This window comes from Somniosus microcephalus, chromosome 5, assembly GCF_052327205.1.
Source record: "Somniosus microcephalus isolate GS21.2 chromosome 5, FLI_Smic_1.0, whole genome shotgun sequence".
Lineage (NCBI taxonomy): Eukaryota > Metazoa > Chordata > Chondrichthyes > Squaliformes > Somniosidae > Somniosus > Somniosus microcephalus.
The window spans coordinates 69,986,232-70,013,701 of record NC_140991.1 but is presented as its reverse complement, the minus strand read 5'-3'; the positions used below and the strand labels follow the sequence as shown (position 1 = coordinate 70,013,701).

Here is a 27,470-nt window from a genome sequence, read left to right as displayed (position 1 = left end):
AATTGAATATTGGGAAGACTGAAGCCATTGTTTTTAGTCCCTGCCACAAAGTCCATTCCCTAGCCACTGACTCCATCCCTCTCCCTAACGTCTGTCTGAGGCTGAACCAAACCATTCGCAGCCATGGTGTCATATTTGACCCTGAAATGAGCTTCCGATGAGATATCTGCGGCATAACTAAGCCTGCCTATTTCCACCTCCGTAACATCGCCCGTCTCCGCCCTTGCCTCCGCTCATCCACTGCTGAAACCCTCATCCATTCCTTTGTTACCTCTAGACTTGACTATTCCAATGCACTCCTGGCTGGCCTCCCACATTCTACCCTACGTAAACTTGAGGTCATCCAAAACTTGGCTGCCCGCATCCTAACTCGCACCAAGTCCCATTCACACATCACCCCTGTGCTCGCTGACCTACACTGGCTCCCGGTTAAGCAACGCCTCCATTTCAAAATTCTCATCCTTGTTTTCAAATCCCTCCATCACCTCGCCCTTTCCTATCTCTGTAATCTCCTCCAGCCCCACAACCCCCCCTCCCTCGAGATATCTGCTCTCTTCTAATTCTGCCCTCTTGAGCATCCCTGATTATAATCGCTCAACCATTGGTGGCCGTGCCTTCTGTTGCCTAGGCCCTAAGCTCTGCAATTCCCTGCCTCAATCTCTCCGCCTCGCTACCTCTCTTTCCTCCTTTAAGAGGCTCCTAAAAACCGACCTCTTTGACTTGAGCTTTTGTTCATCTGCCCTCATTTCTCCTTATGTGGCTCTGTGTCAAATTTTTTGTCATCTAATACTTCTGTGAAGCACCTTGGTACATTTTACGATGTTAAAGGCGCTATATAAGTACAAGTTGTTGAAAATTCTCTGTGTCTCAGGAACCGGAACAGGACACCGTATTCAAGGGACAGTCTGACCAGAGCGCTCTACAGTTTGATCACAATCTCCTCTGATGCGTTCTACTATTTTGGCTATAGTGTAGTTCAGCATTCTTTTGGCTTTGTTGATTGCTGCTCTGCATTGGTTGGATATATTTAGCATTGATTCTGTGTGAAATGACTGGGGTGTCCTGTATGAAGTAGAACAGCATGTTAAGATTGTAATGGGCAGGGTTTGTATGCCAAGTCGTTGAACATCGGTACTCTCAAAGTGATGGAATGGGCAGCAGGTGGGTAAAGGTCAAAGTTGAGATAGGGGGCAGGAGAATATGAATGGAGGGTGGCAATCGGGTACGGTAGCGTTATGGTAATGTTACTGGACTCGTAATCCCGAGGCCTGGACTAATAAGCCAGAGACGCGAGTTCAAATCCCACTACGGTAGTTGGGGAATTTAAATTCACTTAATTAAATAAAGCTGGAATTAAAAAGCTAGTATCAGTAATGGTGACCATGAAAACTACCGGATTGTTGTAAAAACCCTAATGTCCTATAGGGAAAGAAATCTGCTGTCCTTACCTGGTCTGGTCTTTGACTCCAGACCCACAGCAATGTGGTTGACTCTTAACTGCCCTCTGAAATGGCCTAGCAATCCACTCAGTTGTAACAAACTGCTACGAGAAACAATAATAAGAATAACACCGGACGGACCACCCGGCATCAACTTCGGACACGACAAAGGCACACCCAGCCCAGTCGACCCTGCAAAGTCCTCCTCACTAACATCTGGGAACTTTTGCCAAAATTTGGAGAGTTGTTCCACAGACTAGTCAAGCAACAGCCTGACATAGTCATACTCAGAATCATACCTTTCAGCCAATGTCCCAGCCAACTCCTCCATCACCATCCCTGGGTATGTCCTGTCCCACCGGCAGGACAGACCCACCTGGGATGGCGGCACAGTGGTATGCAGTTGGGAAGGAGTGGCCCTGGGAGTCCTCAACATTGACTCCGGACCCTATGAATTCTCATAGCTTCAGGTCAAGCATGGGCAAGGAAACCTCCTGCTGGTTACCATCTACTGCCCTCCCTCAACTGATAAATCAGTACTCCTCCATGTTGCACACCACTTGGAAGAAGCACTGAGGGTAGCAAGGGAACAGAATGTACTCTGGGTGGAGGATGTCACCAAGAGTAGCTCGGTAGCACCACTACTGACCGAGCTGGACAAGTCCTGAAGGCTACAGCTGCCAGTCTGAGCCTGCGGCAGGTGGTGAGAGAACCAACATGAGGGAAAAACCTACTTGATCTCGTCCTCACTAATCTACCTGTCACAGATGCAGCTGTCCATGAAAGAATTCGTAGTCCTTGTTGAGACAAAGTCCCATCTTCACATTGAGGATACCCTCCATCGTGTTGTGTGGCACTACCACCGTGTGAAATGTGATTAGATTCGGAACAGATCTAGCTGTACTGGAGCAGCTTGGCTAGAGGTGTGGCTAGTTCTGGAGCACAAAATTGGGAATTCATGAGGTGCTGTGGGACATCAGCAGCAGCAGCAGAATTGTATTCCACCACAATCTGTCACCTCATGGCCTGGCATATCCCTCATTCTGCCATTACCATCAAGCCAGGGGACCAACTCTGGTTCAATAAGGAGTGTCGAAGAGCATGCCAGGAGCAGCACCAGGCGTACCAAAAAATGAGGTGCCAACCTGGGGAAGCTGCAACACAGGGCTACATGTGTGCTAAACAGTGGAAGCAGCATGCTATAGACAGGGCTAAGCGATCCCACAATCAATGGATCAGATCAAAACTCTGTAGTCCTACCAGTTGTGAATGGTGGTGGACAATTAAACAATTATCTGGAGGAGGACACTCCATGAATATCCCTATCCTCAATGATGGTGAAGCCCAGCACACGAGTGCAAAAGACAAGGCTGAAGCGTTTGCAACCATCTTCAGCCAGAAGTGCTGAGTGGATGATCCATATCGACCTCGTTCTGAGGTCCCACCCATCACAGAATCTGGCCTTCAGCCAATTCAATTCACTCCACGTGATCTCAAGAAATGGCTGAGCGCACTTGATACAGCAAAGGCTATGGGCCCTGAAACATCTCGGCTGTCGTGCTGAAGACTTGTGCTCCAGAACTAGCCGCGCCCCTAGCAAAGCTGTTCCAGTACAGCTACAACACTGGCATCTACCTGACAATGTGGAAAACTGCCCAGGTATGTCCTGTCCATAAAAAGCAGGCCAAATACAATATGTTGAGAGGGGATGTGAAGATGAAAATAAGATTTGCAAAGAGAGAATATGAGAGTAGAATGGTGGTTAACATAAAAGGGAACCCAAAAATCTTCTACAGGCATGTAAACAGTAAGCAGATAATAAGAGGTGGGGTGGGGCCTAATAGAGACAAAGAAGGTGATATATGCTTAGAGGCACAGGGCAAGGCTAGAATACTCAACGAGTATTTTGTATCGGTGTTTACTAAGGAGGTGGATGCTGACAAAATATTGGTAGAAGTGGAAAAGGTAGAAGCAATGGAAGGTGTGAAAATTGATACAGGATGTACTAGAAAGGCTGGGTATGCTTAGAGTGGACAAGTAGCCTGGTCTAGATGGCATGCATCCCAGGTTGCCATGGGAATTGGGGGAGGAGATAGCGGAATGGCTTGCCATAATTTTCCAATCTTCCCTAGATGCAGGGGAGGTGCTTGAGGATTGGAAAGTGGCAAATGTGACACCATTGTTCAAGAAAGAGTGTAAGGACAATCCCAGTAACTACAGGCTGGTCAGTTTAACATCAGGTAAAGTTTTAGAAACAATAATCAAGGAGAGGTTTAAGCTAATTAAGGAGAGCCAAAACAAATTTGTAAAAGGCAAATTGTGTTTGACTGAATTTTTTGATGAAGTAACTGGGAGGATTGATGAAGGGAAAGCAATGGATGTTGTCTGCATGGATTTTCGGAAGGCGTTTGACAAAGTACCACATAGAAGGCTGGTTAACAAAATTGAGGCTCATGGAATAGGTGGATCAGTGGCAGCTTGGATAAGGAATTGGCTTAAGGACAGAAAACAACGAGTTGTGGTAAATGGTTGTATATATTGTGAGCTATGGGGGTGGTTTGTGGTGGATGGATGGTATGTGGCCACCAGATGGAGACAAAGTCTCACTCCAATTCAGGTGAAGGCCACACCCACCTCCAACACACCTGAGGCAAATCTACCCATTAGCTCAGGAGTTCAAAAGGCAAACTAGTGCATCCCTTCAGGGCCAGTGCCTGAGGAGAAAGCCAGGACAAGGCCAGTACCTGAGGAGAAAGCCAGGACAAGGCAAGGCAAGGCTGCTGTTGGGGCCCAGCTTGCAGCTGCCACAGAGGTCTGCTGTTGAACCCGGGTGGAATATTGTTTAGTTCTGCAAGCCTGATGTGATCCCTGGACTGGCTGAGAAAGATGCAGTGGTAAAGTAACCCTGGCTTATTGTTTTTTTGGAGGAAATTGATTTAAGGACTGCCTTCCTAACCACCTGGGGCGGGTGATGGTTTTGTTCTTCATTTTTCTTTTCGAACGTCATATGTTTTTGGATTTTGCGAGGCGTGAACCTTTTTTTTTCCCCGTTTGCTAAAAATAAAACACAGCTAACTGCTGTTTTTCATTTACCGATCTTGTGACTGTGCTTGTGTCCTCCACCCTATATATAACCAATCGACTGCAACAGGACATAGAAAGGCTAGTAGAATGGGCAGACAAGTGGCAGATGGAATTTAATAGAGAGAAGTGTGAGGTGATGCAATATACACCCTGGCACAGTTTTAAAGAGCGTGCAGGGACAGAGGGACCTGGGAGTTAATGTGCATTGGTCCCTAAAGGTGGCATATTGAGAGAGTGGTTGACAAAGCATATGGGATCTTGGGTTACATAAATCGAGGTATTGAGTACAAAAGTAGAGAAGTTGTGCTGAACCTTTATAAAGTGCTGGTTAAGCCACAACTGGATTATTGCGTCCAGTCCTGGTCACCACACTATAGGAAGGATGTGAAGGCCCTTGAGAGGGTGCAGAGGAGATTTGCCAAATGGTTCCGGGGATGGGGGCTCTTGGCTACAAGGACAGGTTGGAAAAGCTGGAGTTGTTTTCATTAGAGCAAAGGAGGTTGAGGGGTGATTTAATAGAGGTGTGCAAGATTATGACGGGTTTGGATAGGCTAGACGGGGAAAGACTGTTCCCACTAGTTAATGGTACAAGGACTAGGGGACACAGATTTAAGGTTTTGGGCAAGAGATACAGGGGGGATGTGAGGAAAACCTTTTTTACACAGCGAATGGTGATTACCTGGAATTTGCTGTCGACTGAAGTGGTGGAAGCAGAGACACTCAATGTTTTCAAGGGGTGACTGGATAGGCACTAGAGGGAAATAAACTTGCAGGGCTACGGGGATAGAGCGGGGGAATGGGACTGACTGGATTGCTCTACAGAGAGCTGGCACAGACTTGATGGGCCGAATGCCCTCCTTCTGTGCCGTCTTGACTCTATATGAAATCCAATCTGACCAATTACCGCCCATCTGTCTGCTCTCAATCATCAGCAGAGCGATGGAAGGTGTCGTCGGCAGTGCTGTCAAGCAGCACTTACTCATCAATAACCTAATCATCGATGCTTAGTTTGGTTCCACCAGGACCACTCTGCTTCAGACCTCATTATAGCCTTGGCCCAAACATGGACAAAGAAGCTGAATTCCAGAGGTAGGTGAGAGTGCCTGCCCTTGACATCAAGGCAGCATTTGACAGTGTGGCATCAAGGAGCCCTAGTAAAACTGAAGTCAATGGGAATCGGGGGAAACTGTCCACTGGCTGGAGTCATACCTAGCACAAAGGAAGATGGTTGTAGTTGTTGGAGATCAATCATCTCAGCCCCAGGACATCGCTGCAGGAGTTCCTCAGGGCAATGTCCTAGGCCCAACCATCTTCAGCTGCTTCATCAATGACCTTCCCTCCATCATAAGGTCAGAAGTGGGGATGTTCGCTGATGATTGCACAGTGTTCAGATAATGAAGCAGTCCATGCTCGCATACAGCAAGACCTGAACCTGGACCACATTCGGGCTTGGGCTGATAAGTGGCGAGTAACATTCTCTCCACACAAGTATCAGGCAATGACAATCTCCAGTAAGTGAGAGTCTAACTACTGCCCCTTGACCTTCAATGGCATTACCATCGCCAAATCCCCCACCATCAACATCCTCGGGGTCACCTTTGACCAGAAACTTAACTGGACCAGCCACATAAATACTGTTACAACAAGAGCAGGTCAGAGGCTGGGTATTCTGCAGCAAGTGTCTCACCTCCCGACTCCCCAAAGCCTTTCCACCAATAAAAAGGCACAAGTCAGGAGTGTGATGGAATACTGTCCACTTGCCTGGGTGAGTGCAGCTCCAACAACATTCAAGATCAACACCATCCAGTACAAAGCAGCCCATTTGATTGGCACCCCATCCACCACCCTTAAACATTCATTCCCTCCACCACCGGCGTACCGTAGCTGCAGTGTGTACCATCTACAAGATGCACTGCAGCAACTTACCAAGGCTTCTTCGACAGCACCTCCCAAACCCGCGACCTCTTCCACCTAGAAGGACAAGGGCAGCAGACACATGAGAACACCACCACTTAGTTCCCTGCCAAGTTACACACCATCCTGACTTAGAAGTATATCATCGTTCCTTCATCGTCGCTGGGTCAAAATCCTGGAACTCCTTCCCTAACAGTACTATGGGAGCACCTTCACCAAGTGGACTGTAGCGGTTCACGAAGATGACTCACCACCACCTTCTCGAGGACAATTAGGAATGGGCCTTGCCAGCGACGCCCACATCCCAGGAACAAATTTTAAAATAAAAAAAATGGTAGACAGCTGTACTAGATGGGAGATGTTGAGGTCTTGTGGCTGGCCTGATCATGGTGATCTCTTCCATCTAATTATATTTTTATACTGCAGTGTATTAAAAATTATGTTTGCCTGCACTTCCTGTCTACAAAACCTTACTTCTGGTTAACCTATGCCATTAGAATGATACAGCACAGAAAGAGGCCATTCAGCTCATCGTGCCTGTGCCGCTTCTTTGAAAGAACTATCCAGTTAGCCCCACTCCTCTGCTCCTTCCCTGTAATCCTGCAAATTTTCCCTTTTCAAGTATATATACAATTCCCATTTTGAATCTGCTTCCACCTCCCTTTCACGCAGTGCATTCCAGATCATAACACGCTGTGTAAAAAAAATTTCCTCATCTCCCCTCTGGTTCTTTTGTCATTATAACTTTCGATGACCACATTTACAGAGGAAACTGCCTATGCGCACTTGTCCTATACGACAATAAACAAAATCAAAATATATAAAAATAAGTGAGCTTAAAACTCCAGGACAACCAACAGTGGTATCAAAACCTAAGACCCATTCCCAGTGCTGCATAACCTTACAGATGTATTTCTAGAGAAGATGGTTGTATGTCATGGTCCAATTATTCCTCACCCTCTAACCCTGCTTACTTGAAGACTGCACTTGTTCATGATTCCTTGTGTACAATTCCACGGGACATCAACTGATACTATATAAAGACTTGCATGTGGTGCACAGTTCCTGCAAGTGTAACACTTATTTTCTTTGAGTTTTTCTGTTGCACTGTTCTGCCACACAGTTGGCTCAAAATAAAGCAACAATAAATCAGAACTGATAAAAGAGGTATGTATGAATAATTGGTGCAAAAATTGTTTAAAAATCCACCAATCTGAGAAACTATTAAAGGCTTGAGATAATAAATTCTAAATGACCAGTTAGAAGAATCTGTGAATAAGATGAATGAATCATATTGCTCAAAAGAGGATGTTTCTATTGCAATTTGTCTACATTGCTTTTCCACAGTAACTGAAACCTTTAATGTACAAAATAATGTTTTAAGCAATATAAAACATCAAAAATGTACATTTCACAACAGCGTTATTAAATTTGCATATAGAATTGCCTTTTTTGTTTTTTTAATAACTTCATAAAATATTTTACTTCGAGGCCTCAGCCTCTCGAAGAAAATCTGGACTTTATATTAAAGTACAGCTTCACACTTGAACTCTTATCAAGTCCTTCATTTCTACTTCAGAGAGACAGTCTGTGGGCCAGCACTTGCTGTTTGTTCCGTCTCCTCCCAGTATAATGGAAAACTGTGCAGTAAAAAACCTGATAATTCAGTACAATTCACAGATTGTCTCTTTGCCCAGTGTATAGTTATTTCATTTTGTTCTTGAAATCATCCTGTTTGTTAAGCTTATGCAGTTTTCATTGCTAAGGGGAATACTAATTAATTCGTTTCCAAATTCTTTCACTGAAGAAATGCACCTCTCTTCCCCCTTTCACACTGCAGCACCTATTTAAAAACAGTATAATACATGAAATTAAGACTATTTAATGAGGTAATATTTCAGACTAAGATCAATTTATGTGCTGGGGTTGTATATGTATCAATGTTTCCGTTAAGCTCGGTCTGGAGGTCCCGCGCAGGCCGTTCACCAGCTTTTAAATGGAAAAAGGCGTATGCACGAAAATTTGAATGGGCCACGCAGACACTTAAAGGGGCTGCGCACCCAAAAACAGTTAGAGGGAACATTGATATGTATGTAATTTATGTTTGTTAAAACTGCCAGCGGCACCCAAGCACAGGTCCGCCGTTCCTGTTGGTGACTGAAAATACACCGTATCTTTCAGTTAAACTGCTTTTTTTCCAGGAAGATTTCATACAAACTTCTTTCTGAATTATTCCTCTTCCCTCCCCTGAAGTGCTGCAAGATTCCATGGACTACATTGCTGTTTTTCCTGTGCTGCACAGGATCCCCACTACTGTGCGAACGAGCCCTGCCAAATCCCAAGATCCCAGCAAAATGGTATAAAACCATAGGACAACCTCCTACTCTCACCTTGAGACCCTTCAATTTGGTGCAGATAATTTATAGAGCCCTCATCCCAACTCTTCCAAACACTAGGTCCATTCCCAGAGCCTCTTTCTCTTTCACTCTTTAACACTCTGCCCCATCTCTCATCACCACCCCCCACCCCCTGGCCACTCCAGCCCATGCTGCAAATCCTTGGGCCCCACACCACAGTGCTGCTAAACTCCAGGATTTCCACCAACGGTACCAAAGCTTAGAACTTCCTTCCCAGTGTTGCTAGACCACTAAATTGTCTACCTCTGTCCTGATACATTTTGCTGCTTATCTTGTTTTGTATCCTGAGCAATTTTTTTTTTTAAATCATAAGAGCAAAAATTGAATACATAAAGGGGTGCACAATAGTAATGAAGGCCACTGATTGACAGTTTCATGGAAAAATGAATTGGGGAATTTGAACCCTAAAACGTACTGGTTGGGCTGCACAGCCTGTTTGTTTATTTCTATGTAATATTTAATGTCTACATTTTAACTATTGTCTATCACTGAAATAAACTATTTTAAGTTTAGTCAAAGACAGACAAATGTCAACTGTCCATTCTGTTAAATACTTGGACAAAACAAAGAATTAATTTATTTTTCTCATTTTAGCTTCATGTATAGTTAGCTTATTTACAGTCAATCAACAATCAATGGGTTAAAAATGGGAGTTTAGGAGATAATTGATTCTTTAAAAATATAAACTATAATACAGGACTTTCCAGTTGATGTTTCTGAAGTAAGTTTTTGAATATTACTAGCTGAGTAAGTGTGTGAGACAGCCATCAGGTACCTGCCCATGTTACCATGATATTCCAGGACATTACCCAAGATGCCAGCCTGAAGCTGACTTTAAGCACGAAAAGCACTTTGCTGTATTTTCCGGCATAGTCTTGTTTCTAGTTTTAATTTGAAGTCATAAAATCCTGCTCCAGCATTCACAATTTAAAAGTTCTTTGGAAATTTTGAAAGTGACGTAATGCCCTAAACATTTCTGTATTACGTTACCTATGTGAAAAATGTATATGGATTTCAAAAGAAAAATATCTGAATAAATTTTAACATCCTTTGTCTTAAGTACCATCACTTCATTGCAATTATATAGGGCCCTGGTGAGACCACACCTAGAGTATTGTGTACTGTTTTGGTCTCCTTCCCTAAGGAAGGATATACTTGCCATAGAGGGAGTGCAGCGAAGGTTCACCAGACTGGTTCCTGGGATGGGGGGAATGTCCTATGAGGACAGATTGAGTAGACTAGGCCTGTATTCTCCAGAGTTTAGAAGAATGAGAGGTGATCTAATTGAAACATACAAAATTCTTGCAGGGCTTGACAGGGTAGATGCAGGGAGGATGTTTTTCCTGGCTGGGGAGTCCAGAACCAGGGGTCACAGTCTCAGAATAAGGGGTCGGCCATTTAGGACTGAGATGAGGAGAAATTTCTTCACTGAGGGTGGTGAATCTTTGGAATTCTCTATCCCAGAGTGTGGAGATGCCGGTGTTGGACTGGGGTGGACAAAGGTAAGAAGTCACACAACACCAGGTTATAGTCCAACGGTTTTATTTGAAATCACAAGCTTTCGGAGCGCTGCTACTTCGTCCGGTGAAGTGGAGAAATGCATAAAGACACAGCTTATATAGTCAGAGAATAAGATGTTTACAGGTAATCTTTCCAACTGCCATTTATCACACCTCGGCAGAGAGATAATCACAGAAATCAAAGGTGTGAATGGTGTCCAAACAGGTCAGTCAGGAAAACATTACATCAAGGAACAATGAGGTGGGGTCACAAGGGGTCAAATGTTGCAGATCTGGTCTGTATGAAAAACAAAAAAAAAGACAAAAAAATTTTTTTTTGCTGGAAATCACAGCAGGTCCGGCCGCATCTGTGTAGAGAGAACAAGTCAACGACGACTCGAGTCTGGATGACCCTATGTCAGGTGGGGTTACATGTAGCGTGACATGAACCCAAGATCCCGGTTGAGGCCGTCCTCATGGGTGCGGAACTTGGCTATCAGTTTCTGCTTGACGATTTTGCGTTGTGTGTCTCGAAGGCCACCTTGGAGAATGCTTACCCGAAGATCGGAGGCTGAATGTCCTTGACTGCTGAAGTGTTCCCCGACTGGGAGGGAACACTCCTGCCTGGCAATTGTTGCGCGGTGTGTCCGTTCATCCGTTGTCGCAGTGTCTGCATGGTCTCGCCGATGTACCATGCTCCGGGGCATCCTTTCCTGCAACGTATGTGGTAGACAACGTTGGCCGAGTCACATGAGTATGTACCATGTACCTGGTGGGTGATGTCCTCACGTGTGATGATGGTATCTGTGTTGATGATTTGGCATGTCTTGCAGAGGTTGCTGTGGCATGGTTGTGTGGTGTCGTGGTCGCTGTTCTCCTGAGAGCTGGGTAATTTGCTGCGAACGATGGTCTGAGGTTAGGCGGCTGTTTGAAGGCGAGTAGTGGAGGCGTGGGGATGACCTTAGCGAGGTGTTCGTTGTCATCAATGACATGTTGAAGGCTGCGAAGAACATGGCGTAGTTTCTCCGCTCCGGGGAAGTACTGGATGACGAAGGGTACTCTGTTGGTTGTGTCCCGTGTTTGTCTTCTGAGGAGGTCTATGCGATTTTTCGCTGTGGCCCGTCAGAACTGTCGATCGACGAGTCGAGCGTTATATCCCGTTCTTACGAGGGCGTCTTTCAGCGTCTGTAGGTGTCCATCGCATTCCTCCTTGTCTGAGCAGATCCTGTGTATTCGCAGGGCTTGTCCATAGGGGATGGCTTCTTTAACGTGGTTAGGGTGGAAGCTGGAGAAGTGGAGCATCGTGAGGTTGTCCGTGGGCTTGTGGTAGAGTGAAGTGCTGAGGTGTCTGTCTTTGATGGAGATTTGTGTGTCCAAGAATGAAACCGATTCTGAGGAGTAGTCCATGGTGAGTTTGATGGTGGGATGGAACTTGTTGATGTTATCGTGTAGTCTTTTCAGTGATTCTTCGCCGTGGGTCCATAGGAAGAAAATGTCGTCGATGTATCTGGTGTATAGCGTTGGTTGGAGAGCCTGTGCAGTGAAGAAGTCTTGCTCGAACTTTGTGCATGAAGATGTTGGCGTATTGGGGTGCGAATTTGGTCCACATGGCTGTTCTGTGTGTTTGGGTGAAGAACTGGTTGTCGAAGGTGAAGACATTGTGGTCAAGGATGAAGTGGATGAGTTGTAGGATGGCGTCTGGAGATTGGCTGCTGTTGGTGTTGAGTACTGAGGCTGTCGCAGTGATGCCGTCATCGTGGGGGATACTGGTGTAGAGTGCCGAGACGTCCATCATGGCGAGGAGTGTTCCTGGTTCAACTGGTCTGTGGGTGCTGAGTTTCTGTAAGAAGTCTGTAGTGTCGCGACAGAAGCTGGGGGTTCCCTGTACGATGGGTTTCAGGATGCCCTCGACATATCCAGAGAGGTTCTCACACAGGGTTCCGTTGCCTGATACGATAGGACATCCAGGTGTGTTGGCATCAACACAGATACCATCATCACACGTGAGGACACCACCCACCAGGTACATGGTACATACTCATGTGACTCGGCCAACGTTGTCTACCTCATACGTTGCAGGAAAGGATGCCCCGGAGCATGGTACATCGGCGAGATCATGCAGACACTGCGACAACGGATGAACGGATACCGCGCAACAATCGCCAGGCAGGAGTGTTCCCTCCCAGTCGGGGAACACTTCAGCAGTCAAAGACATTCGGCCTCCGATCTTCGGGTAAACATTCTCCAAGGCGGCCTTCGAGACACATGACAACACAAAATCGTTGAGCAGAAACTGAGCCAAGTTCTGCATCCATGAGGACGGCCTCAACCGGGATCTTGGGTTCATGTCACGCTACATGTAACCCCACCTGACGTAGGGTCATCCAGACTTGAGTCGTCGTTGGCTTGTTCTCTCTACACAGATACGGCCAGACCTGCTGTGATTTCCAGCAAAAAAAATGTTTTTTGTCTTTTTTTGTTTTTCATACAGACCCCAGCATCTGCAACATTTGACCCCTTGTGACCCCATCTCATTGTTCCTTGATGTAATGTTTTCCTGACTGACCTGTTTGGACACCATTCACACCTTTGATTGCTGTGATTATCTCTCTCTGCTGAGGTGTGATAAATGGCAGTTGGAAAGATTACCTGTAAACATCTGACATTATTCTCTGACTATATAAGCTGTGTCTTTATGCATTTCTCCACTTCACCTGACGAAGGAGCAGCGCTCCGAAAGCTTGTGATTTCAAATAAAGCTGTTGGACTATAACCTGGTGTTGTGTGGCTTCTTACATCTATCCCAGAGAGCTGTGGAGGCTCAGTCATTCTGTATATTCAAGACAGAGATTGATAGATTTTTGAATATTAAGGGAATCGAGGGATATGGGGATAGTTCAGGAAAGTGGAGTTGAGTAGAAGATCAGCCATGATCTTATTGAATGGTGGAGCAGGCTCGAAGGGCCAAATGGTCTACTCCTGCTCCTATTTCTTATGTTCTTGTGTTTTCCTCTGAAATTGAACCGGGGAGTGAATTCTTCACACCAGTTTACTTTTCTAAGAAATAATGTGTTGCCTCAGTAACTTCGAGTAAAATTATTACAATCACACTGAGAGGTGACTGCCCTCTCGTGCTTTGATCTAGATATAGTGGGAAATGTTACCTTTAGAACATGCATCTAATATTTTGTACTTGCACGTAACCAGTTGTGCTGGGAGCTAGTCTGGCAAACTAGAAACTACCTGCATTCCATTAAGTCTTGAAACATTTAAGAATTGACTTGATCTCAGTATAAGTACGCTCTCGTTATACTGATGAGCAGAGATTGAAATTGTCTCTGAAACAATCCATAATCTGATCTCTGATGTGCAGTACAATTCCCCTGACCTGGAAGGGCTTGTTTCATGCCAGCTCTGACTTGGGCTTGTGTCAGTGTAATATTGAAGATCACTTAGTCACTCTGTTAATTTTATTTTGATGAGCTTTTGATTCAATCAGTAGGTGTCACCCACACTAACCACATTGAATTTTCTGTTTATGGCAATGTCCTCTCCTCTGTCTCCTATGTGTGAATGAATGTGTATATATAGTAGATGGATTTAAGGGGAAGCTAGATAAACACATGCAAGAGAAAGTAATAGAAGGTTATGCTGATAGAGTTAGCTGAAGAGGGATGGGAGGAGGCTTATAGAAACATACATAGAAACATAGAAGATAGGAGCAGGAGTAGGCCATTCGGCCCCTCGAGCCTGCTCCGCCATTCAATGCGATCATGGCTGATCATCCATTATGTGGAGCATAAACACCAGCATGGATCAGTTGGGCTGTACGGCATGTTTCTGTGCTGTGCATTCTATGTAAAATTTTGGACTGAGATAAAAAGAGAGAGATGAAGGGATTGACGGGCGATACTGATTGCAAACAAAATAGAATACGTCAAGGAATGAGGGAAGAATTAAAAGTAACAAACTAGGAAATACTCAGTTGAAAAATGAAATGGTAAAAAAAGAAAAAAAACCCCGCAATGTTGAGCATGCAAGATGAATATATAGGCAAGAAAAATATAAGTAAACTAAACAGGAATTCTTCAAAATGAATAGCACAATTAAATGTGAGTAAAAAGGAAAACTTAAAAAAACACAACTCCGTTGGGGAAAAGGAAGGCAAGAACTCAAAGAAGTATAGGAATCTGTTCAAACAGGTTAAAAGGATATAAGTGCTAAACGGACCCTGGATATACAACAACACTTGAAAAGATCTCTAGGGTATAAAAGAGCAGTTAGAGATTAAAGTGACATGAAGTTAAATAAATTAATTATTGAAATACTAAATATATTTTCCAGAAGTATTCACTGGAGGGGATCTACTAGCTTGCTTGCCTGAGAATATGCTAACTTGCTGTCCAAATCCTGCCGTATATCCTGTATCTTAGAAAAATTTTAAAATTAGCGTGGCAGACATGCTTAATCAGTTGAGGGGATTTCAGATTAACCAATCCCATGGGCCAGGTGTTGTAGATCCTAGGGGGCCGAAGGAGACGAGGGAGGAAATTTGTGGGGCACCATCATTGAAGAATTGCTCAACATTGGTGAATTTCTGCAGAACTGGAAGCAAGCAAGGATATATATAATGCCTATATTTACAAAAGGTGATGAACTGACCCAGACAACCTTGGGCCCATTTGTCTAATGCCAATAAGGGGTAAATTAATGGAATCTTTGCTAAGAAGCAGGCTGAAAGAGTACCTGTGCAGCAATAAGCTGTATATGGTGGGGGGTGGTGGAAATGCCAGTATGGATTTAGGAGAGGTGCCTGCTGGACAAATCTTCGTGAGTTCTTTGAAGATCTTATGGTAGTACATTGTGATATAGTTTACTACGATTATAGTCCACTCCAACTTTAAGAAAGTTTTTAGCATGATGGTTTTTAGTTAAATAAAATGGCAAAGGAATCGGGGCAAAACATGGGATTGGATTATCTGGTTAAAAGAATTAGACTAGGGGAGCCTATTAAGTGGATTCCCACAAGCATTTGTGCTTCGATCACTATTGTTTCTAATGAATACCAAAATCACTTGAAAGCTGGTCAGAGTTGGTGGCTAGAAAGAAAGTAAGTCAGACTTGCATTTATATAGCGCCTTTCACAACCTCAAGATGTCCGAAAGCGCTTTACAGGCAATGAAGTACTTTTGAAGTGCAGTCGCTGTTGTAATGTAGGAAACGTGGCAGCCAATTTGTGCACAGCAAGCTCCCGCAAACAGAAATGTGATAATGACCAGATAATCTGTTTTTAGTGATGTTGATTGAGGGATAAATATTGACCAGGACGCCGGGGATAACTCCCCTGCCCTTCTTAGAAATAGTGCCATGGGATCTTTTATGTCCACCTGGGAGAGCAGATGTTTAACGTCTTATCTGAAAGACAACAAGGAAAGCAGGAGAAAGAGCCTGCAAGGAAATATTTTAGATTCATTGTGTGATTGGACCTCTCTCATGCTCTTTCTCTTCCTCTTGCTAGCCCTCTTTTTCTGTGTCTCTCTCATGTGTATATACACACTTGCACCTAGTTCACTTTGTTATAAATGCAAAATGAGCTGTTTATTAATATAAAATTGGTATATCTGCTTACACTTTGTATTGAAAAACTTCATATTGTAAAAGAGTGACAAATCAAAACTTAGTAACTGAGAAGTGACAAAACTATACTTGTAAAATGTGAAGTGTTGTGTATGTACCTTTTAAGAGAAGAACTGATTCTATACTGCAGTACCGGCAGTGACCACCCCTGTATATAAAGCCATAGCAGGCTTCTGTATTTCAGTCTTAAGTTACCCTCTGTTCAAGTAAATACCTGTTGTTCTCCTGCAGTCCGAGTATTATTGATCATCGGACACTACACTGGCGACGGGCAGGTTCGAACTCACCTGCAGTACTGCACCACCTCACGGGGATCTTTTCCCTGAAGAGAAGCTTCTTGGAGGTCGAAGTCAGAACGGCGGGCGTCGACCGCGGGCAACCGCCCAGGGATCCATCGGAGAGTTGCAGGGGAGGCTGTGGAGAGCTGGGCCTGGCTCCCCAGTCGAGTTGTTCCAGCAAATCGTGCTGGTAGCAGGTAGTGCGCTGACCCTTCCGGACTGCGGCGGGCTCAGGCTCGATCGAGCGGCTCTGCAAAGGGGCCGTGCAGCGTCGTCGGGAGGAAGAGAGAGAGAGAGAGAGAGAGAGAGAGGGTGGAGCACACAGGGCGCGGTCGGTGCTCAAGAACAGGGCAGCGTGGAGAGGATAGAACGCAGGGAAGGAAAAGTGAGACGCGCCGAAGCCGCGGGTCGCCGCCATTATCCTGTAGAACGCTAGGAGCAGCGTGGCAGCAAGGGGAAGAAGGAAAAGCGCGGGAGGCGCCATTTTATTACATTGGGGAAGAAGAAAAAGCGCGGGAGGCGCCATTTTAAATCACCCAAGATGCCGAAGAGTGGCAGTATCACTGCTTTCGACAGAGGTAGAAGACTGGACCACGTATGTGGAAAGAATTGAAGTGTACTGCAATGCCAATGAGGTGGCCAATGGAAAGAAGGCGTCGGTATTATTAAATTTGATGGGCGCGAGAACGTACGGCCTATTGCGGAATTTAATTACCCCAGCTAAACCAATGGAGAAAAGTTTTGAAGAGATTGTTAATATCTTACAGGAACACCTAAACCCTACACCACTGCTGATAGCAGAAAGATTCAAGTTCCATAAAAGGAGCCAGCACAAGTTATCGAAGCACTGCCAGTTCAGAGCAGGACTGGCAGACACCTTGTGGGATAAGTTTGCGGGCTCCAGAGTGAAGGAACCCAGAAACGACTACTTTCAGAAAAGGACCTGACACTAGAACAGGCTTTCAGCGTGGCAGTATCCTACGAAGCAGCAGCACGGGGAGCTGCGGAAATACAACAGAAACCACAGGAATACAGCGCTAACGAAATGGCGTATGGAGCAGAAAAGTGCGATTGCTGCGGCAGAACAACCCATGATCAGAAGGACTGCTGGGTTAAGGACAAAGTATGCAGGCAATGTGGGAAAATGGGACACATAGCAAGAGTCTGCAGGTCGGGAAAGAAAACCAACACTACAAGAACTACGAAGGAAAAGTACAAGAAAGTAAAGAAATTGACAGACAGTAGTTCGGAAGATCAGGAGGGTGATAAGGACTCTGGGAGCAGGAGACTAAGTTGTCTAAAGTTACACAACGTGATCACAAAGGAGGATCACCGAACCATTTGGGTCACCCTCAGGATAGCAGGGTCCCCAGTAAAGATGGAATTGGACACAGGATCAGCCCTAACTGTCATGAATTGATGAGACTATGAGCGGCTATTCTCACACATACCCTTGAAGGATACGTCCATTGTATTGAAGACATACACGGGGCAAAAAGTCTACCCCAGAGGAAAAATAAGGGTGCCAGTTGAATACAACGGCAAGGAAACACACAAACTGTATATCTATATATGCTACCAGATGGAGGACCACCATTATTGGGACGTGAATGGATGCAAAAAAATACAATTGGATTGGCATTCCATTTAGGCGCTAACTGTGACTGATAAAAAGGATGATGACGTCACACCTGGACGACTGTCAAAAATTCTAACTGACGCGAAAGAGGTGTTCCAACAAAGACATGGGACTCTAAAAGGAGTAACGGCAACGATAAAAATCGAAGATAACGCAAACCCAAAATTTTTTAAGGCCAGATCAGTACCTTACGCGATCCACCCAGCCGTTGAAGCAGAGCTGGAGAGTCTGGAGCGTTCGGGTGTGCTGTCCAAGGTGGACTGGAGCGAGTGGGCCACACCCATCGTTCCTGTAATGAAGAAATCATTGAGCAGCACGCCTGGGGAACCGAAGAAGGTTCGCATCTGTGGGGACTTCAAGGTAACTGTGAACCCAGTCCTGCACACAGTACAATATCCACTTCCACGGATCGAAGATATTTTCGCCTCACTATCTGGAGGGAAACGCTTTACAAAGATTGATCTGGCCCAAGCGTATCTACAAATGGAGGTGGAAGAAGCGTCTCGGAAATACCTCACGATAAACATTCACAAAGGTCTTTACCAGTACAACCGACTGGTATTCGGGGTAGCATCAGCCCCGGCTATTTGGCAGAGGGCGATGGAACAAGTCCTGCAAGGGATCCCGGGGACCCAGTGTTATTTGGACGACATCCTGGTTACGGGCGAAAATGACAGTGAACACCTTGCCAACCTGGAGCAGGTGCTCACTAGGTTACAGGAATATGGGCTACGAGCCAACCACCCCAAATGCGAGTTCTTCAGGGGACAAATCTCGTATTGTGGCCACATGATTGATGAGGAAGGGTTGCATAAGTCTCCAGACAATATTGAGACAGTAGTCAAGGCTCCAGCACCAGAAAATGTGTCGCAACTGAGGTCGTTCCTCGGGTTGGTGAACTACTACCATAAGTTCTTGCCGAATTTATCTACAATTCTGCACCCACTGAACGCCCTACTGCAAACTGGAGTAACATGGAAATGGAGTGATGAGTGTAAGCGTGCCTTTCAGAAATGTAAATGCCTAATCACTTCAAAAGAAGTATTGGCCCACTACAATCCAACACTACCAATTCGGTTAGCATGTGATGCGTCTCCCTACGGCATCGGAGCGGTGCTGTCACACAAATTCCCTGACGGTTCAGAGAGGCCAATAGCCTTTGCGTCGCGCTTGTTAACCTCAGCCGAGCGTAACTACGCCCAGATTGACAGGGAGGCCCTCAGCCTGGTGTGGGGGGTGAAGAAGTTCAATCACTATCTGCACGGGCAGAAATTCACCCTACTGACTGATCATCAGCCCCGGGTCTCCATTTTTACCCAAAGAAGGGCGTTCCGGTGATGACGGCGCAACGGCTGCAAAGATGGTCACTTTTTCTAGGGGCACATCAGTACGACATAGAGTACAAGGGTACGAAACAGCATGGAAACGCTGATGGGCTGTCGCGCCTACCGTTGCCTAAGGTAGAGGAAGCACCTGCAGTGGACCCTGTTGAGATATTCCATGCAACCATAGTCGAATGTCTACCTGTTACAAACTCAAGTATAGAGAAGGAAACCCGAAATGACCCGACACACTCTCGGGTCTATGATTTGACGGTGAAGGGATGGCCAGCACATGGTGACTCACTGTTGCCAGCATTCTCGCCAAGGAGAGAACAGCTGTCAGTGTGCCGGGGGACCTTGACGTGTGGATCCCGAGTGGTAATTCCACCCAAGTTGAGAGATAGAGTGCTCAATGAGCTTCATGAGGGTCATCTGGGAGGGGTAAAAATGAAGAGCCTAGCCAGGGCGTTTGTGTGGTGGCCGGGAATCGATAAAGAAATCGAGGATATGACCAAGAGATGCACAGGATGCCAGAAGGTCCAAAACGCTCCACCACAGGCCCCGCTACATCCATGGGAGTGGCCCTCATCTCCATGGCAACGGGTACACATTGATTTTGCTGGTCCATTTATGGACTCAATGTTCCTAATCGCTGTGGATGCCCATTCGAAATGGCCAGAGGTCATCAAAATGTCCTCCACCACCACGGAAAAAACTATTGCAGTCCTACGGACCATCTTCGCCAGGAATGGCTTGCCAGAACAGATTTGCTCCGACAATGGGCCACAGTTTGTGTCAGAGGATTTCCGGAGGTTTCTGAGGAATAATGGGGTGAAGCATTACACATCTGCCCCATATCATCCAACCACAAATGGATTGGCTGAGAGGTTTGTTCAGACCTTTAAAAAGGCCATAAAGGCAATGTATAATGACGACATACCACTGCAACACAAGGTGGATAATTTCTTGTTTGCTTACCGGAATGCGATGCATGCAGTCACCAACCAAGCTCCAGCCATAATGTTCTTCAACCGAAGGCTAAGATGTCGCCTGGATTTGCTCAAACCAAACATAAGATGAGATGTTGAGGATAAGCAATTCCAGCACATCAATGAGAAGCCAACCAGGAGCTTCAAGATAGGGCAACCAGTCTTGGCCCGCGACTACCGAACAGAAAAATGGCAGCCAGGAACGATATGCACACAGCAGGGACCACTAATGTACACAGTGGACGTTGGAGAGAGCATCGTGAGACGCCATGCTGACCAGATTCTAGAGCCACAGGAACAAGCCAAACCCGTACCACGAGCAGGTGCACCTGGTAATCAACCCGAAGTACAGGTTGCGTCTACCTCGGAAGCAGTGGCATTGGAAGCTGACGAACCAACCAATGACAATGAGCCAGAATCAACTCCGCCGCAAGAACAGGATACTCGAGAAAGGCGCTATCCAGTCAGGATCAGGAAGCCTCCTCAAAGACTGAACTTATAAATGATTATTTCAGTTGATGTATATAGTACAGAGGAAATTGTAATTAGTTATTATTATTTGTTAAATGAATGTTATGTACTGTTTATCTAAAAGGGGAGGAATTGTTGTGTATGTGCCTTTAAGAGAAGAACTGATTCTATACTGCAGTACCGGCAGTGACCATCCCTGTATATAAAGCCATAGCAGGCTTCTGTGTTTGTCTAAAGTTATCCTCTGTTCAAGTAAATACCTGTTTTATTGTTCTCCTGCAGTCTGAGTATTATTGAGCCTCGGGCACTACATGAAGTATCTACCAAAATACATTGGTATGATTCTCTCAGTATGATAATTGGAAGAGTTCTTCCTCCAGCTATAACCGTATTTATGCATTGGTTTTAATAAAGTTAGTTTAAAACAAACTGGAACATGAACTTAAGAACTTGAGGCAGATTTTGAGAAAAGCTCATTTTCAACAGAGAGGGAGAGTGACTGGCTGATAAGACTGAGGGTTGAGTATAGTTTTGTTTACACTGAATTTGAAAACTATTCACAGAGCAACTTTGTATAGTTGTGTTTACTTATTTAGTTGCGCTGGTTAAAGGAAATCATTAATTAATTTATTTTCCAGGAACTAATTAAAAATACTTGCTTCATTACCTTTGGGCTTCACAGCCCTCTTTCCAACTCTTGCCCTCAACATATGCACCCCTCCCCTACTTTCACACCTCTGCACCTTTCCCCTGCCCCTTGGGAACAGCATAACCCAAGCTCATCACTTACAACTTCCATTTTGACCTGCCTTCTCACTTCCTTCCAACTAGAGTCCCAACGCCCCAATTTTCTCTGGCACATATTTTAAGTCATATCCCAGGCAGCCTCTCTCTGCCATATCCACAGCCACTCTCTTACTGATCTCCATGTTTGGTATGTCTTACTGTGTATCGATAGTCCTGCAATGCAGTCCCCAAAAAAGGTAAAATACCATGCAACAGGAAAAGCAATTTGACTTTCAAAGAAAGAACTTGCATTTATATAGTGTCTTTCTAAACTGTAATGAGGAGGAGTGACCTGGTTCCTTCGCTCACATCATTGCCCTGGTGTCCCCCAAGGATCTATCCTTGGCCCCCCTCCTATTTCTCATCTACATGCTGCCCCTCGGTGGCGACATCTGAAAACACAGCGTCAGTTTCCACATGTACGCTGACGACACTCGGCTCTACCTCACCACCACGTCTCTCCACCCTTCCACTGTCTCTAACTTGTCAGACTGCTTGTCCGACATCCAGTTCTGGATGAGCAGAAATTTCCTCCCAACTAAATATTGGGAAGACCGAAGCCATTGTCTTCAGTCCTTGCCATAAACTCTGTTCCCTAGCCACAACCTCCGTTCCCTAGCCACAAACTCCATCCCTCTCCCTAGCATCTGTCTGAGGCTAAACCAGACTATTCACAACCTTGGTGTCAAATTTGACCCTAAAGTGAGCTTCCGACCACATGTCTGTGCCATAACTAAGACCGCCTTTTCCACCTCCGTAACATCACCTGTCTCTGCCCCAACTCTGCTCATCATCTGCTGAAACCCTCATCCAAGCCTTTGTTGCCTCCTAGATTTCACTATTCCAATGCACTCCTGGCTGGCCTCCCATGTTGTACCCCACATAAACTTGATGTCATCCAAAACTCTGCTGCACGTGTCCTAACTCTCACCAAGTCTCGTTTACCCATCACCCCTGTGCTCACTGACCTACATTGGCTCCCGATTAAGCAACGCCTCGATTTTAAAGTTCGCATCCTTGTTTTCAAATCCCTCCATGGCCTCGCCCCTCCCTATCTCTGTAATCTCCTCCAGCACCACAACACCCGCCCCCGCCCCCCCTCCACCACGAGATATCAGCGCTCCTCTAATTCTGGCCTCTTGAGCATCCCTGATTTCAATCGCTCAACCATTGGTGGCCGTATCACCAGTTGTCTAGGCCCCAAGCTCTGGAATTCGCTCCCTAAACCCCTCTGCCTCTCTCCTCCTTTAAGACTCTCCTTAAAACCTACCTCTTTAACCAAGCTTTTGGCCATCTGGCCTAATTTCTCCTTATGTGGCTCGGTGTCAAATTTTGTTTTATAATACTCCTGTGAAGCGCCTTGGGACGTTTTACTATGTTAAAGGTGCTATATAAATACAAGTTGTTGTTGTTGTTGAGAGAGCTTGTAAGTGGTGAAAAAACAAAATTTGAGTGGAAGACAGTAACTTTTTACAAAAAGAGGGGTTTGGAAAATGTTCCATCCGTGCATCTAGCAAATTTAATCTCTAATTGCAAGTACTGAACCTCCCCACCTATTCGCTTTCCTCTGTCCACAACAACAACATGCATTTATATAGCATCTTTAATGTAGTAAAACATCCCAAGGTGCTTCCCAGGAAAGTAATTGGATAAAAAGTGACACCAAGCCAAAGAAGGAGACATTAGGACAGGTGCCCAAAAGCTTGGCCCAAGACGTAGGTTTTGAGGTTGGTCTTAAAGGAAGAAAGAGAGGCGGAGCGGTTTATGGAGGGAGCTCCAGAGCTTGGTGCCTCGACAGCACAAAGGCATGGCTGCCAATGGTGGGGTGAAAGATGTGTCAGAATCCAGCGTTGGAGGAGCACAGAGTTCCTGGAGGACTGGAAGGCTAGAGGAGGTTACAGAGATAGGGAGGGGTGAGGCCATGGAGGGATTTGAACACAAGAATGTGAATTTTAAAATAAAGTCATTCAGAGACCTGGAGCCAATAGAGGTTAGCAGGCACCGGGCTGATGGGTGAATGAGGCTTGTTGCGAGTTAGGATACGGGCAGCAGACTTTTGGATGATAAGTTTATGGAGGGTGAAAGATGGGCGACCGGCCAGAAGAGCATTAGAATAATCGAGTCTGGAGGTTAACAAAAGATTGGACGAGGGTTTCAGCAGCAGATGGGCTTAGGCAGGGGCAGAAACGGGCGAATTACTGAGGTGGAAAAGGCGGTCTTGCTGATGGAGAGGATATGGGGTCAGACGCTCAGCTCAAGATAAAATAGGACGGTGAGGTTGTGAACAGTTTGGTTCAGCCTGAGACAATGGCCAGGGAGAGGGATGGAATCGGTGGCTCGGGAATTGAGTTTGTTCAAATAGTTATATTACCTGAACTTAACTCATAATCAGCTTGCTTAATTTAAGCAGTGCCAAAAGTACCTCAAATGCCCAGCACTAATTTAAAAAATAACATTTTAGTAAATCACCTCACATGAGGTTGCTCACTGGAATATTTGCCCTCCAATTGGGAGACCTAAATTGTGTTCAGATGTTCTTTACTATCTTTTCTGGACCCTCGGATAAATTGTGCGGGAAGTGATCCTTTCCTACATTGCTGAAGCCGTGCCACCTAGCATGTCCATCCAGGGTAGCACTGACTGTAGCTATGGAAACATCTGTACACTGGCTTGTTCTGGCCTTGCTGTCAAGGGTCTTGTTGTGGGCACTTAAACCAGGGGTTTGGGAGGGTTAGACTGAATTTTTCAAATACAACAATAGAAAACAAAGAAAGAAAGACGTTATTTATGTAGCGTCTTTCATGTCCTCTGGACGTCCCAAAGTGCTTTACAGCCAATGAGGTACTTTTTTGAAGTGTAATTTCTGTTATAATGTAGAAAAAATAGCATAAGTAATTTTTAATAAGATACTTGAACTTTTGTTTACAGGAATACACTTTGCGTGACATTTTTATTTTTTGAGTAGTTTGAACAATTTTGAGAGGACTAAGTAAAATGGGTCAAATAATCTTCCTCATTCATACTTGTGATTTCATTTGTTTTTGTTAAAGGGGTTTCGTGAGTCTTGCTGCCATTTCATGATTTAGAAACAGACATGCTGAACTTTGACCCCTCTTGGGGTTGATTTTCACCCAGCCTTATTTTCCTGCTTTTTCCCCAATACCCTTTTATATTTAAATAAATACCCAATACCTTTTTGAATGAACAGCTTGGTCTGATGCAAATTTTTTACACATCAGTAACTACAGAATGTTGATGACAAATGGGTGTTTTTAAGGAAAGGTGCGGTTATTCATTGTTCACGAACAGATTACAAAGCAGGTAAAGGCTGCTGAGTTTTGGGGCTGTTTTTTCACCGAGCTGCTATTTTCTTTTTGTTGTCTGCAGCTAATGTTTTTTAAATTTTGTACAATTTATTTTGATTTTGTTACAGTATTCTGCAGCTACAGCTGAAGTTGCTTGTCCAGTCTGCAGGGTTTGAATGAGGCCTCTGCTCGACGTTTCACCTTCATGCTTTCACTTTACCACATTTTCTTTGTTAGAATTTTACGGAATTGTTTTGTCTAGTCCCGTTTAGTCCATCCATAACAATTTCTCAAAAGTGGCATCTGTCTTTGATTCCCTGCCAGAATATGGTTGCACTTGTGCTTTTGATGTGTAGAATGTATGTATTTTGTAGGATCAGGTTTTCGACTCGAGCTTTACTGTAGGCAACTGCATGTACTGACTGGCAGATAATTGAGAGCAATCCTCTAATTCACCATGAATGATAGAGAAGGAATGTGCAGGCCAACCCTGTAATTTTACATTTCATTTACTTTTTTACTAATCACTGTTGACGGTTTAACCCACCTTTAAAAAGGATTCATTTGCTTGCAAGTTTGGATCTAGTGCAGCGGTGAAAGCACAAGGAGACATGTTGGTCTTCAAGGCAGCTTTCTGTTGAAATCTTAAAGGGCTTCCCAGATGATTGCTAGTGTTGACTGTACGGTGGCAAATCTGGTGAGTTTAAATGCAACTAAAATGTTTTTGGGTTGCTTTAAGCTGCTGTGGTGCTAGTGTTTAAATGGATGTAACTAGTGTAATTAGTAACTATATATAGAATAATGTAGCTGTAAGACTGTTATAAAGCAGTGGTGGGTTTGAAGATTCTACCACAGGACCACAAGTTCAAATGGTTTTATACTCTGCATCTGCACCATGACATTGTTACTATTTAATTCTCTTCCTCTGATGCTTTGCTCTTTTCCAGAGTACAGAGTAACACTCCCTGGCACAGATGCCTGTAAGGAAGATTAGTATTTAGACAAAGAAGTGAATTTTCTTCAATCGATTTATCATGCATTTGTCAACAGTTCAGTGTCTCAAAAATAAGCAATTTCAGTCATTTTCTATTTCATAGTACAGTGCCAGTGTTATTAATGTAGGAATGTAATGGTTGGTAATGGCGACCTTGGGACATGGTGGTACTGTGATCTTGAATCGGAAAGTACAGCAGCCTCAGAGATTGTTAGCTATTTGATGAATGAAGGCAGTGAAGAGATGACACGAAAGGCAACAGTAGCATTGTGCAGTGTCAGTGTAAGTACACTCGTGTCGATGTGAAAACGCATTCCGCGCAATTACAGTATCAGATGCCATTTTTTAAATCGTAATTCTTTTACAGATGGTGTTTCTGGGTAGAACAGTTCATATGAATTCTTCCACTTTATCCACTTGCATTATATAATGCAAATCTGCCAATCAAAATATAATGGGCGACACCTATGGATGACTGTGGCAGTTTGTCAGATCAACTTTTTTTTCAATGAATGTTTACTACCCTTAAAGTTTGCGTGCGTTTTCATTCAAGCATCAGAATTTTACCGGTATTCTGGTGCTGCTCTGTGTCATTGTGTTGTGGAGGTGTCCGAGTGCAAACTTCAAACATTGTGCCGTAAGCAATGGTAAGTGTATTGGTACTACTGCAGCACATTTTATTCCAGTGGATTACTCCCTCCATGTCTGCCAATGATTGCTCTTTGTTTATTGTGGACTTTGGAACCAAACTGTATTAAGTCTCTATTTAGATATAAGTACCACATGACCTGGTGGGTGGAGAACTGCTCTGAATAGAATTGTTCTATCCACTGGCGGGGAGTTTGTTGATTCCGAATAAAATGTTTTATATTGACAAGGTTGGCTGTTGTGGTAGCCATATTATATCGGCTTTTGAGTTTCTGATCTAGTTTGTCGTCTGAGAAAATGGCAAAAATCAAGTTTCTGTCGTCTTCCATAATAATTGATGTGTTCGATTCCAGGAACATTCAAGATCGAGCGCTTTTAAAGGTTTACCACAAGGATCCTGCCCATATTCCTTTTAACCATTCTTCAAGGGCTGTAAATGGAGATGTAAGAGTAAGTACAATTGTAGTTTTAACCTACTGTGTGTGTGGGTGTGTGTGTGAGAGAGAGAAATATTTGCTGCTCTAATGTCATCAATTATTTATAACTGATCACATTGTGATGTTTGTGTGAAGTTTCAGTTGGCTAAAAGTTTACACAAGAATGAATTTACGTATAAGTGGCTGGCCGAGCAATGCAAAAATGTACCTTATGGCTTTGATCTTTCTCCATCCTGTAGATGGTGTGTAAATCGACCCCCACAGCATATGGTTCCACTTTTGTGATAATAGCAGATCTTTTGTGAGCGACCTGGATTGTGTAACTTCTCCCTTCCACTGGTGGGGCCATTGCATAGAGACATGTCTTTTATTTTTAATCTTGCTTTTCTTTTTAAAGTCAAGTTTATTTTCTATATTAATTTTGTTTTGGATGCTACTATTTTTTTTTAAAGCAATTTCTAATCCTCTCATTCATGGCATTAAAACCCTCTGCATAAACTTGTTGGCAGTTCAGGCACCTGTTCCAGTTGTAGGGGGAGGGGAGGAAAGGAAGGAGGGTTGGGTAGCTCTACTGGCTGGAGTAATTATAACATTGGCTATCAGCACCCGGT

General features: G+C 44.6%; 1 protein-coding gene across 8 annotated transcripts in view; it reads left to right on the top strand.

Moving 5' to 3' along the window:
• LOC147117099 (sickle tail protein-like) overlaps nucleotides 1-27,470 on the top strand; it is a 702,547-nt gene that overhangs the window by 524,122 nt on the left and 150,955 nt on the right. For all 8 annotated transcript variants that reach the window (XM_085987756.1, XM_085987757.1, XM_085987755.1 and 5 more), the window contains one exon: nucleotides 26,776-26,872. In XM_085987756.1, the coding sequence (XP_085843882.1) occupies nucleotides 26,776-26,872 (97 nt within the window). The remainder of the gene's footprint in view (nucleotides 1-26,775; nucleotides 26,873-27,470) is intronic.